This window comes from Phoenix dactylifera, chromosome 1, assembly GCF_009389715.1.
Source record: "Phoenix dactylifera cultivar Barhee BC4 chromosome 1, palm_55x_up_171113_PBpolish2nd_filt_p, whole genome shotgun sequence".
Lineage (NCBI taxonomy): Eukaryota > Viridiplantae > Streptophyta > Magnoliopsida > Arecales > Arecaceae > Phoenix > Phoenix dactylifera.
The window spans coordinates 2,132,119-2,147,666 of record NC_052392.1 but is presented as its reverse complement, the minus strand read 5'-3'; the positions used below and the strand labels follow the sequence as shown (position 1 = coordinate 2,147,666).

At 36.8% G+C, this 15,548-nt stretch overlaps 1 protein-coding gene across 1 annotated transcript; it reads left to right on the top strand.

Annotated features, from left to right (window-relative positions):
• The first annotated feature begins 11,725 nt into the window (after positions 1 to 11,725).
• On the top strand, positions 11,726 to 12,213 carry LOC120113108. The gene is made up of 2 exons (XM_039133919.1): positions 11,726 to 11,848; positions 11,885 to 12,213. Exons 1-2 carry the CDS (start codon positions 11,753 to 11,755, stop codon positions 12,053 to 12,055), a joined length of 267 nt encoding a protein of 88 aa, XP_038989847.1. The 5' UTR covers positions 11,726 to 11,752; the 3' UTR covers positions 12,056 to 12,213.
• The last annotated feature ends 3,335 nt before the right edge of the window (positions 12,214 to 15,548 follow it).

Here is a 15,548-nt window from a genome sequence, read left to right as displayed (position 1 = left end):
GAGCCCGATATCGACAGGAAAGCTAGAGAGTTCATCGACAGACAGCACCGCCTGATGGTCCCCGAGCAGAAGAATCCTAGTGCTCTTTTGATCCCCTCTTCAGACTCTTAAAGTTGATGGCATTAAAGGGTGATATATATGGCTTGGTGATCAGTCTATGTTTTGTTTCTTAATTTCTATGTTATGTAGTAAGCTTGGGTAAGTCTTTATGTTTGCCAATCTTTGTTTTGTTTTGTTGGATGTAAGTCTTATGTTTGTCAATCAGCTTTTAAGGAAGCAGGTTTGAGTAAAGAACAGTTATGTTTGCTGATGCCGAGCACAACTATTCAATGAGAAAAGTGTCATAAATTATTCATGGAGAAAATGTTGGAGAAATTATTTCCTAAAAATTGCTATATCATTTTTTATAAAAGAATAATTTACTAAAATAAATTTAAAAGATTGAAAAGAACTTGTTTGGATCGAGACATGTGATATACACTGCTCTAAGAACGTGATTCGCCCCTTATGTGTGGGTTTGCAGCGATCTCATTCCTAAGATACAGCAATGTGGCTCAATTCGATCATTCTCTGACGAGCATGATTGCTGGAAGCTTGATTCGATTAGCTTTTTCAGTTGTCCAAAAAATTAAAAAAAAAAGAAAGTAAAAAGTTGAAAACGGCTATGCCATATTGCAACAAAAATAAAGTTTTGATAGCTAATTGAAATATTTTAAGCATTTGGGGTCCAAGTGGACCGGCCAAACTTGAAAGAGTACCTTTGTAATTTATTAAAAATATAATATATAGTTACATGCAAAATATTTGGTAAAGCGAAAAATTTGGAATCTATACAACCTGTCTATCCAAGTAACGGAGTTACCTCTATAATACTTAATTTTGTATGTGGGAATTATCTATAACATTCTTCATGTTAAGCCTAACCCAAGTCTCGGACACGTCAAACAGGGGAACCAGTTAAATTTCAACACAAGTAACTCACCTGAAATATCTATTTTTGGAAGGGGTTTATCTGGAATAATGATTCACATCGTTTTGAACTTGTTCCCGTAGCCGAACACCCGAACTAGTTCTAAGTTTGACGTATCGAACTTATCCATAGTACTAAACTTCTACAGAAACGTTTCACTAATAATCCGTCGCCGAAGTTTGAAGTATTAACGTTCCCAAAGCCCGCTATTAGCTCAAAACTTTACCTCGTGTAATTACTTCGTTTAAGTTCCCGTAAATCTTTGTATTACATCAAAGACCCTTAGTTTTACCTGGAACCCCGTCCCCACGCGACCCGATCTCCTGGTCTTAATAAACGCTAACAATGGCATAAGAGCAAACCAGTTCTGGCTCTTCCCCGGCGGCCGCGGCCACCAACACAGACGAAGGGGGAGGGGACGATGCCGCCGTCGGCAACACAAAGGAATCAGGGAATTCAAGGTTAGGTGTTTAATAGTCGATCTTTGCATCGAAAAGTTCAATTTTGGCATTCTAAAGACCCGTAATAATTCAAAATCGATTTTTTTTTGAATAAAATAGAAAAAAATATTTTTTTTCCGTTCTTTTATAGTGATATTGTAACAACCTAGGACCACACTAAAAATGGTTAGCTGAAAAGTATTTTTTTAAGTTTCATAGTGCAGTATAGGTATCCAAGATCTCCTCGACGAATAACCGATGTGGGATTAAACACACGTCCGCACAGATCCTCACGTATTCTCTTCATTCAAGTCCTGGCATCCTCGTCAGGCTATGGATTCAAATCTATTCTGTGAGGATCTATGCGAGCGTGTGTTTAGTCCCACATCGGTTATTCGCTGGATAAATCTTGGATACTTATACAGGGAGACACTACAGTACGAATTCGTTGGGGCTGACCATGGGCCAATCATAGTATTTGTAATTAGATTTGAATGGATTTGAACTCCTGACGAGGACGTCAGGGCTTAAACGGGAAGAGTATGTGAGGACCCGTGCGGGCATATGTTTAGTCCCACATCGGTTATTCACTAGGTAGATCTTGGGTACTTATACAAGATCAAGAAACCTAAATAATATCTTCCGGCTAGCCATTTTGGATAAGGTCCTGTATTGTTACATATTCAAATCTAATCACAAGCACCATATAGCCTGTGGGCCGAGTTTATTTTGATATCATTTGTAACAACCCAAGACCTCGCCCAAAATGACTAGCTGGAAGATAATGTTTGATTTCTTAGTTTTGTATAAGTATCCAATATCTTTTTGGCGAATAATTGATGTGGAACTAAATACATGCCCGTACGGATTCTCACATAAACTTGGCTCTGATACAATTTGTAACAACTTAGGACCTCATGTAAAGATTCGTACAGGTGTGCATTTAATCCCACATCGGTTATTCACCGAGGAGATTTTGGGTACTTAATTACTTATATAGAACTAAGAAACAAAAAAAAAAAAAAACTTTCCACCTAGCCATTTTAGGTGAGGTCCTCGATTATTACAAATGGTATCAAAATGGACTCTGCCCATGACCCATGTAGACTAGGGGACACTGCAGCACAGGCTCTTGAGGCTGACCACAGGCCGATCATGGTATTTATGATTGAATTTGAATTCTTAGCCTGTTGAGGACATTAAGGCTTGAACGGAGAAAGTATGTGAAAACTTGAAAGAACTTAGGTACATATACAGGACTGAGAAACCCAAAAAATACCTTTTGACTAGTCATTTTGAATGAGATCTTGCGTTGTTACAGATATATCGGGATAACGGTCTTGGGTTGTTGTGATTTCTCTATTATTTTTTTTGTTCTACTACATGAGTTTGGTTCCAATTCATATTTAATGGATCTTTCTTTCTTTCTTTCCCTTATAGATTTTATATCTTTAGGCTTTTGATCGACGTGTCGGAGTTGTAGTGGAAAACCACTAGTTAAGCACCTGTCATCCATCGTTAATGCACTTAAAATGAGGACAAAAACTGATTCTGGTGTCAATCTTCAAGTTGGTGGAGTGCGCCTTTCCTCAGTTGTGGGAATCTGGAATCCATGCCGAAAGCAATTGCCTTGAGGAATGATACAATCATTACCGGCTAGTTAAGAAGCAAAGTTATACGCAGCATTATTCTTCCAACAAGTGAAATATGCCACTTCTACTTGCAAAACATGTTTGTTTTTTTTTTTTTTGCTTGGACGGATGTATCATACAATGTGGGAACAAATACATCCCAAAAAGTCGAAAAATAACAAGTTTCGGAGCGCACCGGGTAATCCCCTCTTCCCCACCCAAAAAAGTATTTCTGGAATGGTTGGCCACATAAGAGGCTATCTAATCTGCTGCCCTGCTGGCAAATATGTTATTTTCAAGCCTGCATGGGGTTCTACAACTTTTTGAAAGCCAATAATTGTTTCAATTCTTAAGAAATATTCAGGGAATTTTGGAGAAAGTTTTTCCTTCAAAGTCTGCATCATTTGAAAGAAAGGAATCATCTTTATGGATTGTGGCTTCTTCACTGAAGTTTCTTGTCATTGGAGATGTGGTTTGGAATCAATTGGTTCCCTTTTGAAACACGTTTTCTTTCGGTAGTGGTTTCTTGGCGAGTTGATTACGGAAGAACCACTGCCATTAGTCGCTAGATTAGGCCTCTAGTCTACCAAAAAAGATTGCATTAGAAGCTAATTGATGCTTTTGCTCGAAAACAAAAGGAGCTAAATGATGCTAAGAATTTGTATAGTGGTATACTGAAAGTTTCAGGTGATAAGGATGATTCACATCAGCTACAGTTCCGGCATAAGGAAGCGTATTAGCCCATGGTTATGATCTATGTGTGGTTTTGAACTGGATTCTGCACCAAACTAAACTTTTTTTTAAAAAAAATTAATTAGACCACATGGGAATCTCTCTCAGAACTATCTGCCAACCTGATTTGTTGCTCTGCTTTCCTTTGTGATAGCTGGAGAACATGTCTATCATGAGCATGTGGGAGCTTTAGAATCACATTGGCATCATCTGATGACGTATATCAGCTGACATGACCCATTCACAAATTGCAGCACACTTGCGTTTCACCAAGGCAAGAGAATGGGTTACTTTGTATGACAACTTTCATTCTGCTGTGATTGAACCTGACCTCCATCTCCTTCTGAAACTCTACCCAGAGTTCACAAGTTTCCCAGGACAAACACCTTCTCTTGTTTCCATGAGCTCAATCAGAAAAGGTTTCAGCAAGAAAAACTTGATATCCACTACTATTGAATGCTAACTAAATAGCTTTCACACACAAATGATACAATTCGTTAACAAAAATTAGCTACATCAGGGGAACTTGGGATGAGTAAATCAGCTGCATGTAAGTTCGCACTGGGAGAAGTAAAGAGTGACTAGACTAGATGATTAACATTGATCTAGGAGAACAGAACTATGACAAGCTTAAGCAATGGAATAGCATAATCTGTCACCTTTCCAAAAGCTATGTGAAAAATCTCAACCTTTGATCCAAAGGTTGGCAGAAGGAACGACTCCATTTCCAGGTTCACATCTTCGCCATTCTCTAAAAGTCTGAAGTAGAAGACCGAAGTCGGAGGCATCTTCCGATGGTCCTACCATGACAACCATCACTTCCCTTTCAAAACCAAGCCGTTCACATTACTCGCATTGCAGTGGAATCTGGCTCGACGGGATTGCTTTCTACTATAAATTGTTAAACCCCCCACATCCTCCCTGCAGGCAAAGAGAAGCCCCTGTTTTTCAACTGAACAAAGATCATAAGTTGGTCGCGGAGAGAAGCATAGCAACAAAAATGGGAGGAGGGAGGAAGTCCCTGTTTGCCTTCCTTGGCTTCAAGAAGAGTCACCGCAGGTCCAGGGGTCGTAAAGCAGAGATGAAGCCAAAGAATCCGAAAAAGGAAGCCGAGGCAGGAACAGAGACAAGGCATCCAGCAAGCGGTGGACGACCCAACTACATAGACGTGGAAGCTGAAACCTTCATAAAGAAAGTGCGCAACCAAATGGGTTCCCCTGAGAAACAGGGGAGAGTGATTCATATCAAGTGAGGATATTGTCATCCTTGATCCACTATCACTTCTTATGCCCCTACTTTTGTCACATATAGCTCTTACAAGGTTTCAATCGCTAGAAAAAAGCTATGAAAATCGATATATGGCTTATTAGAAGTTAATATGATAGCAAGAAACAACTGCAATAGGTTTATGATTGTGTAGAGCCCTTGTTGTCTGTCATCTGATAAAGGTATATAAAGCTGGTTTTAAGAGCCTATCTTGTTATAAAGAGCAGAAATGGAGCATGGAGCAGTGGATTTTACCAGAAAAAAGATGTGTCTTTTCTGTATACAGTTCATGCATTAATGGAATCCAGGAATTCCAGTATAAAAACCAGAAGGAATTGATGCATTTGTATTGACAATCTGGAGTGAACTTTACTGGCTTTAGCTTTCCTTGGTTAACTTTTAATTAATCAATTAAGAGTCTCTTATCATAATCAGCATAAATGGAATAAAGCAAAGCTGGTTGAGGAACTAATCTCTATTGTAAAGAGCAGAAATGGAGCATAGAGTAATTATTTGGTATATGAAATTGAATAAGATTTGTGTCTTCTTTGTGTATATAGTTCATGCAGATTAGCAGAATTCAGGAATTACCAGTATAAAAACAAGGAAGAAATTGATGCATTTATATGGACAATCTGGAGTGAACTTTAATGGCTTCAGCTTTTGCCGATTAACTTTTAATAGATAAATTAGGAATCTCTTACCATAATCAGTATAAATGGAATAAAGTAAAGCTGGTTGAAGAACTTATCTCTATTATAAAGAGAAGAAATGGAGCATAGAGTAATTATTTGGTGTATGAAATTGAATAAGATATTCATCTTCTCTGCATATAGTTCATAGTGATTAACAGAATTCAGGAATTCCGGTGTAAAAATAAATAAGGAAATCATGTATTTATGTTGACAATCTCAGGTGAATTTTAATTGCTTGAGCTTTTTTTTCTGATTAATTTTTAATTAATCAATTATGAAACTCTTACCATAGTCAGTATAAATGGAATAAAGTAAAGCTGGTTTAACAGGTTATCTTTATTATGAAATTGAACAAGATGTCCGTCTTCTTTGTATATAGTTCATGCTGATTAACATAACTCGGGAATTTCGGTATAAAAATAAATAAGGAATTGCTGTATATATGTTGAGAGTCACAAGTGAACTTTAATGGCTTTAGCTTTTTCTGATTAATTTTTAGTTAATCGATTGAGAACCTCTTGCCATAATCAGTATAAATGGAATAAAATTGACAAAAAGGCAGACCCATAATGAAAATTAAGGGCATCCTATGTTTTATTCTATGTATGACTCGCGCTCAAGAGGAGTTAATTTTGCTGACGTTGAAATGGTGATGCTATTAATGGTGACAGAGGTTAATGTTAAAACATAACAAAGTTTAGGATTTGTTTGATTCGCACAAAAAGGAGCGAATTCAACAGGAAAAAAAAATATTTTTTGTTTTTTGCTAGGACGAAATATCTTTTGTTTAGTTGAAGTTTTAAAAAGAGAGACAAAAAGGTAGCATTATGATAGGAATAAGATTTCCATGTTTTATAGAAAAGAAAAATCCATGGCATATATGAAAAAACTACTTTTCCACCGGTTGAAAATTATGATGTTTTTTTATTTTTCAGAACTATCCTTAAACCATCAAAATCTATGGATAGGGTCGTTCCCTTTATTAAGGGTATAATAAATATTTCATACAACTATTTTAGGAAAGTAAATACTCAACCAAAAATAAGCCGCTCTGAATATCTACTTTTCCATGCTCAATCAAACATACCAAAATCATTTTCTTATGCATCATATTCCTAGGAATCAGGTTCTCAAAAAAAAAAATTCTAATGAAGAAATTTTTTTTCAGCGTACCAAACGAGTCCTTAGTGGCATCTGGAAGGGTTTTAAAATAGGGCATGGGTGGGTCTTCCTCTCAAGTAGGAATCGATATGCGATGAGGGCATCATAAGATTGGGTAGAAAAAATTGTTATAATCCCAAATTGAGTGATAAAGGAGTGCCACATGGATTTATAAGCTTGGACCTGTCCTCTATCAAAAAGCTTAGGCCCTGTTTGGGGGAGCTTTTGGAGGGCCAAAAAGCACTTTCTGGCCCTCCAAAAGTACTTTTAGATAAAAAATGGTATTTGGTAAAATTTTTGGAAAGTTATTTCAGCTTTTGCGGGAAGCTGAAAACAGCTTTTAGGAAGAAGCTCCAATTTGGAGCTTTCCGAAAATGCTGTTTTCAGCTTTGTCGGAAGCTATTTTTTGGACCAAAATACCTCCATTTAAATCACACTTTTTTCCCCCAAAATCCTTATCTCGCCTCTTCTTTTCTCCCTTTCCCTCTCAATCTTCTTCTTCCTTTTACTCTATTTGTTAGAGAGATAAATGGTCATTAGAAGGATGAAAAATTAATTTATACTAATAATTATAATATTTTATATATTTATTATTGTATTATACTATAAATATAATATTATATTATATTATATCATAATACATTGATATGTTATTTAAATAATTTAATATTATATTAAATTATTATTCTATAATACATAATATTATAGTACTATATTATAATAATATTATATTACATTACATTAATATTATACTATCATATATTTATGTACTAATATATATTATATTTTATTATACTATGTTATATAATACTGGTAATGTTCTTTATGGTCATTTTGTCACACAAAAGTATTTTTTTAGTTTGTTTACCAAACACATGTTAAAGTGCCACAGCACTTTAGAAATATAGTTACCAAACAACAAACAGCTTTTTATAAACGCTCTGCTTCAAACAGCTCTACTTCTAATAGCTCTACTTCCAAAAGCTTTATTACTAACAGCTCCCCAAAACAGGGCCTTAAGCCTTTTGGACCATGATTTTGTGATATAAGCTGTAGAAGGAATGTAAAAAAACACTATTTCGAAAATGAAAACTTCAACTCCAAATGCTCATCACTCGACACATTTATCTTCTGCTTTCCTTCCTTTCTTTCGAATCATGTTGTATAAGATAGTGGAGCTAGTATAGTTTTACTTTTTCATTTTTTAGGATTATTCATGGATGCTTAGGAACCAGAAAATGTGACATCTTAAGCATCAAATGGAGTGCACTGGAAACCCGCATGAGGGACAGACCAAGATGTTTCCGACTCCGATGTCCAAGGGAATCTAAAACTTGGCCCTTTTTCTCACCGTCGTATGATTAGTTGTTAATATATTCTCCCTCTCACATCACGCCCAAATATATTAAGATACTAGGGGTGGTAATTTCTAACTCATCTTGCCGACCAAATTCATAACCAGCTTACTTTAAATAGGTTTAGATTTGGCATAAATGATTCTAAATCATAAATAGGTTACAACCCGTTATAATCTATTTATTAAATAGATCAGGTTCTTATTTGGAATATGCCCGTTTAACCTATTTTGACATGTGTAATAGTTGGAATCGGACTATGAAAATAGGTCCCATTTAAAACTTGCCTAATCCATTTCGACCCTTTTAATAGCTCGATCCAATCTGTTTAATCTATTCAAGACTTACTTAATCTATTTCAAATCAATTTAAATCGATCTGTTCTATTTATTAAATGTGTTATATGAATCTGGTCACGTTACCAACTTAATAAAATGATTGGATCCAGATTTAGATCTTTTATCTGTTTAATAAATGATCGGCTAGAATTGATAATTTTTTTTACAAAATCCATATCCAGTCCAGCCAGATCCGATTACCGCCTCGAGTTACGAAGTTAACCAAGGTGATAACTTTTTAATATAAATAATTGGAAGTTTGATGAAGAGGGAAGCAAAGCTACCCGGCCTTTATTAGAAAAGTAGACTTTACAAAAACTATTTATAAAAAAATTGCTAAAAAAATAAAAAAGCAATAAAAAATATGTACAAAAGGTAGTGGTCTGTAAGTAGACTTGTTACACTATTCAGCAAGCTAAACAATCTCATAAGTGATTTGAAGGATCTCTATATCTTTAATGCGCAACTATATAAGCTCTGCATCCTGATGTGAGTCAATCTTTTTCTAAAAAGATAGATCAACGTCTCTCAACATATGGTGCCAAGGCTGCAAGCTTATTTCTAAATTTAAGATGAGACTCAAGCAGCTTCTCTGAGCACAAATACTTTCACTTGAAGAAGGTTGATAAGATTTTCTGAAAAACATAATAGATAGAGCTTGATTTCTTTAAGAAACTTCAAGCATTTCGCTCTTTCTATATTTTCCAACAGATAACAATAATCAACTCATCCGCAGCTTTTCTTATTAGTTGTTGGAATTTTTTGTTTCTCCATTTGGTCCACAGATCACTAATGTTGATAGACAATCCTCTTAGATTTAGCTGTACTTTAATTGTTGTCTATAAACTATAGACAAATGGGCACTTAATTAGTAGATGGGAGATCATTTCAACAAACCCTTAGCATATGATGATGCACTCTGAGCCTAATGGAAATGTTGGAGAGGAAGCATGTGATTCATCAAAGAAAGTGTTCGGAAAGAATGCATGCGCTCTGTCTTCTGTCTGCATCCCCCTGTCCTCCATGGCGTGCGAGTGCAAATGGGCATAGTTTGCTTTAAAAGAATGAGCTGATGAGACCTCGAGACCATGCGCGGCAACAAAATCCGAGGTGGTCATGGATTTTGAGGTGGTGATCCCTCCAAAGTTCTCAGAACTCTCCTTACCTTTAATTGGCCGAGACCATTAGTTAGCCAAGACCTTTCTGCTCCTGGAGCAGCTAGGATTGTGTTTGTTTCCTCAGTACTCCACCCCCTAATTTTCTTAAGATAAACTTCGATGGCAATATCGGCGAGGAAGAAAACTGTGGAGCCATGAGATAATGATCAGAGACTATGTCGGTAGATTGGTGGTGGCGGAAGGAGGTGGATCTTCGACACATTTGTTGCTTGCGCCGAACTTAGAGCGGCATGGAAAGACATCTTCTTTGCAAGGCTAGTGTTGGGCACAGATCGCATACTTCTCAAGAGAGATTCGACCACGGTGATTGAGTGGGTATGGGGTCGGAGATGTGATGCGAAGGAGAAGCTGCTTCTCCACGACACCCGTAGACTGCTGGAGGAGTGTGTTTTTTATCAGCCTACGCATGTATACAGAAAGACAAACGATGCTGCAGACTGGGTTACCTCCTTTACAGCCTATTACTCTGAAAGTTTTATCTGGATAAACTATGGATCAGTGCTTGTGTCCTTATATAGTCTTTTATTTTCTGATTTTATTGGCCATATTCACATCTGCCAAGTGTGTCCCACTATTGTACCTAAAAAAAACAAAAAAGAAAAGCCATATCCCGCCGTCACTAAGACCATACTTAACGATGGATGGGGGACTGAAATCTGACACAAACTTTCACATGGGCCGTCACACGGATGTCCGCATAGGAACTCTAAGTACTGTCCTCCATCATGAGGAGGTGTGGAGACCAGAAGGAGCCCACTTGATACTAAATAAATGGAAGGAGATAACCTTTGAATTCATATCGTATCCCGTCCGAAAACATAATGATCGATTTCTAGGTTATATTCATCCTAAACAATGTTATGATTGGCATCTCATGTGGAAGGAACATGTATTCCTTCAAGCATCAATACAAAATAAGAAAAATCATTTGAAGATTAGGTCGGTGCCAATCCGTGGATGAATTCAAAACACCAACCGATTACTTTGATCCAAGCGCCAATTACATAACTCTAATGGTGTAGGTTACATTGCATGCAAGTCCCTAGGTGCTCTAAGACCTCCATGTTGTATTATTTTAAAAAACTGAAGCAAAATATATTAGGCTTGCATGTGTCTTGGACAAGTACAAATTCTTTGCCTTCTGATGGTTATGTGTTTTGCATCGGAGAGAGGTGGATACTGCTCGAAAGCTGCCACATCATCAAATCATGAAGATAAATGGTTGATAAATGGTCGAGAGTAACATATTGTCTATGGCATGAATCTCGATAGATCTGCCACATAATTGAATGGTATGTGGCCATTAAGGACCATACAACTTTTTATAGTATAAAACATGCACCGCAGAGAATATTCCAAACCAGTAATTATATCTATAGCCAATTTATTTTGGCCTATGATGACTTTCTTTCTTGCGTGAATGTCCAGTCCATGGAGGTTATGATGAGGTATCTCTAGGCTGATGAAAGAACTAAGGAGCATCCAAGGTCGAATTTGAAATGAAGGTTGAATCGAGGTGCAACAGAGGAGCCTCAAGAAAATTCAAAGCATTCTCAAGTTTCAATAAACACAAGTAGTCCAACTGCGTCAAGACTCCAACCATGAGAAAACTCAAAGCATTCTCAAGTTTCAATAATATATTCTAATTATTTTCTGTCTCGGGAACACCAATGCATGAAAATTATCCATATATGGAAGCTGTGCTTAAAGAAACGTATTATTATATGAAAGATATCACAGCATTTTGTATTCTTTAATGGATATACGTTCATAAAATAGGAAGGCAGACAGTACTTCTGGTCACTTGGGAATTATGCGATCCATGTGCCCATGCAAGTAGTCTGATGAGACCTCATCTCACGGATCTTGCCGCCTCCTCTGTTCTCCATCTCTTCCTCACCTTTTCCCTTATATATATATATATGTATGTATATGAGCCCAAGGGGAGGCCATATTCACTTCATTAGTTCAGACACGGGAAGCTCTATGGGTTCTTGGGTCCGCACCCTCACTTCTCCCTTCAGAAAGGCTTGCACCCTTCTCAACCCACCTAGAGACAAGAAGTCTCAGACAGGTAGGTGTGTGGCCAACTTCATGTGTTTTTGGGTCATGTTGTAGCCATGGATATGGACCTTGGCCTCAACAGAGCCAGTCTTTTTCTTTGTTGCAGGGAAGGATCACGATGGCATGAAGCTCCATGGTGAGGTGAAGGCATGTTCGTATGAGGATGTTCAGGTGATGTGGTCCATCCTCGACAAATCAAAGCCTGGAGAGCAAAACCGGCGTTAATGGTTTTTTTTCTTTTTGATGAGTAATGGAGTTTTTGGGGATGGGGAGGTATGGACAAAGGTATCTTCTTTTTTTTTTTCTTGGCATCGTGCTTGAAGGGAATCCCCGTGGATATTGAGATCCATGGTGAGATTTATTAGAGTTGTTATATTTTTTCCCATGCTTTGACCCTATATATATATATATATATATATATATATATATATATATATATATATATATATATATATATATATATATATATATATATATATATATATATATATATATATATATATATATATATATATATATATATATATATATATATATATATATATATATATATATATATATATATATATATATATATATATATATATATATGTGCATGCGTAGAAATATTATTATCATGCACATTGTTGTCCAAAGAGCTTAAAACTCATATTAGAACTCTCTGTTGGTTTTTTCTTTGGTTAAACCTTCTGTTCTTTCATTTTTTTTCTTTTTCTTCAGTTTGCTAGATTTATTAAGCCAATCTAGAGCAAATACATCGATGTGAATCAGAAAAGAATATATCAAAAAACTCAGACGAAATATCCATCACAACTATCTATAATGTCGACCCAATATGATTAACTACATATGATGCTACTCAATCTACAGGTCTATTATCCTCTCTGTAACTATGATAATTTTTGTTATTTCTTTGAAAACCACTTCTAAGCAGACAGAAATTATTAGAAATTGTTTTCTAGCATAAAATCTTTCCTTTTATTCTTTTGTTTGCCTGACAATAAGTTTGTATTATTCTTCCAAATGTGAAAAGTTATAAGGATATTGGTTGCCAAAATGTAGGTGTCATTATTAATGGGTGCATTTGGAAACCTAAGTCCTTTGCAGCAATACTGTTCATATGTAGCCATGAGGCCCATTTGGACACATGAATCCATGATACGCCAATGGAATATCACTTTTTTGGATCCTACCAATATTGTTTAGGGTTTTACAGAGGATTTTAGAAGGTTGGTGCTCGAACAATCTTATCGGTGATCGATAGTGAGATTTCAAAATTTTAAAATAACTAGATATTAAAAAATGTTGTGCAATAATAAAAAATCAAAACGTTGAACATCTACCAACATGGCAAAAGATGGACATTGCTACAAGTCCCTTAGGACATCCTCAAGGTGTATACTGGGGCAAGGCACTAAGCTTGACATATGATTAATCTTTTATTAAACAATTAAGCTTTCTAATGGAAGTTTCATAGCAACAACAAATTCACAATGTTACAATCAATGATTGCTTAAAGGAGATTGAGCACAAAATCAATGCATCTTCCATATTTTTAGCTTCTCGTACCTCTCTATTTTGTGTGTTCTGTTTTGTGTATCCTATTTTATTTTCTCCTTACTCTTCTTTCCTCTACCGTGTCTCTCCTACCATTATCTTGATGAAATTTGGGTGATATCTGCCTCTCTTTTTCTTTCCAAAAGAATTATAATCTATTGCTCAAATTGGAATGCAACTTTTAAGCAAAGGAATTCGTCACCTGAAAAACAAAAAGTAGAAAAAAAGGATGATATGATCTAAACATAAGCCCGAACACCAAAATTAAGCCGAATAGGTCATTTATATTTGGAAAATGCTTCAAGGTGAACATTGTTTGCACATGAAAAGTTTATCGCATCCATAATTACTGACTTGGCAATTTCATAATCGACCGATATTCTAATCATGTTTGGCAACAAATCCACGAGTCTCACTAATTCTCTCTTATTATATGGCAAGACAATTGTTCGTGAGCATATAACGGGAACCACATAGCATTACTCTTTATGTTTGAATTCAGTTATTGCATGAGTATTGCCCCAAAAAGTTATTGCATGGATGCTTTAACCAACATTGGCGAGCCGGTCTATAAAATGGTCGATAACAAGGCAACAAGCATGTCTAAGATAACTCTCAAGCATGGATGAGCAGAGAAGTTGCTTCTTTAGATGACAAACATTAGAACACTGATGAAGAATCTCCATCTACCCTAGAGAGCTAGATGACAGGAAACATTTTAGACATAGGAGAATCCTTCTACCCTCCCAAGAAGTCCTAATATCCGCCAAAGGCACTATATGACTATACAACTAGATAGGCCCAGTAGCCCAAGGGTTTCATATCAGCCCTTGTAAAGAAGTTACCAATGGTTGATCCATTGTCCATGACTGAACTATCAAAGTTTACTTTAATCCAACTAGATTGGGGTGGCTTCTATGATGCATAAAAAGACTCTGATGGAAGTAGGTAAAAAAAAGAGTTAGAAATTAGGGCCACGAAGACCTAGGTTGGCAGAAAATTCCAATGATTTGTAGTACTCCGCTGTCAGGGAGAAGATAGCCATATTAAGTACTCGTTCGAGGGAGGATGATACCTTGTCGAAGACATAGGCATTTCGAGCCTTCCTGATGCAACATAAATTATAGCTGCTAAATATTATGATTAGCTAGATGTCATACATAGCATCAGTCAAAAAATTTGCAGCACGGGATTTGGATGTTGTTGATCAAGAGTTATATGGATTTTCGATAAGAGACAGGGGTGTATCTTTGATGTGGAAGAAGGATTCTCCTTCCATCATTGGATCATCAGCTGCTTACTTTGAGATCTAGGCCGATGGATGAATAAAAGAGTTCAGAGTGCATTGAGATCTATGAGGTGGGCGATCCAATGGTGGTTTCACACAGAGGAAGGAGAATCCTTCTTTCACGTGAAAGATGCCACCCGATTTCTTTCTATTAAAGTCAGCATTAATTCTCACTAGATTTTTATACTTTTTTGTTTGAATAATTTAGCATATTATCTTTTATTATTGGATCAAATCATTCTATTTTTAATACAATTTCCTACTAACCTTCATGCCGAAATTAGGGTTTGATGCAGGACCATTATGAAACCCAGCATGGAGCTTTGATTAGGTGATTTGTTTTTTTTAATTTCTGGTTAAGGTTGAGTCTAACTGAGTCCTTGTTTAATCAAGTTAATTTCCAATTAAGCTTGTTTAGGGTCTGAGTTAAGTTGTATTAGGAGTCTGTTTGATTAGGATTGTGATTAGGGATTTAGGGGGTGGTTATGTATAAAAGGTCGTGAAGGAGCGCCGTCTCCTTCTTCTTCATTGTTTTTCCATGAATTGAAAGAAAAAAAACACAAAGCTCTGTTTGAGCCCAACTTCTCCCTGTTTTCCCCTCTGTTTGGTTGTGGATTCAGCCGCAGAACAGGGGATCTTCATCTCCCCCACGCTTCCCGCATCAGGGATCTTCATCTTCCCCACGCTGCCCGCATCAGTTGGTATCAGAGCGAGGAGTTCCCTGGCTCGATGGCAGATGAAGGTGTGGCGGGTGCTCCTCCCGGTGGTGATGACCCAGGGATGCCGGCGTTGTGGGCGGCCGTCCGCGGCTTGGAAGGAGCCGTCCGTGACATCCAGCAAACCCTCCAAAGCTTGCGCGTCGACATCAACCGG

What these genes read in the sequence shown, in the direction of transcription:
- LOC120113108 (XM_039133919.1), top strand. Translation starts at nt 11,753, where the DNA reads ATGGGTTCTTGGGTCCGCACCCTCACTTCTCCCTTCAGAAAGGCTTGC. An exon ending in AGTCTCAGACAGGTAGGTGT is followed by an intron (nt 11,849 to 11,884) that starts GTGGCCAACTTC and finishes GTCATGTTGTAG; the next exon opens with CCATGGATATGGACCTTGGC.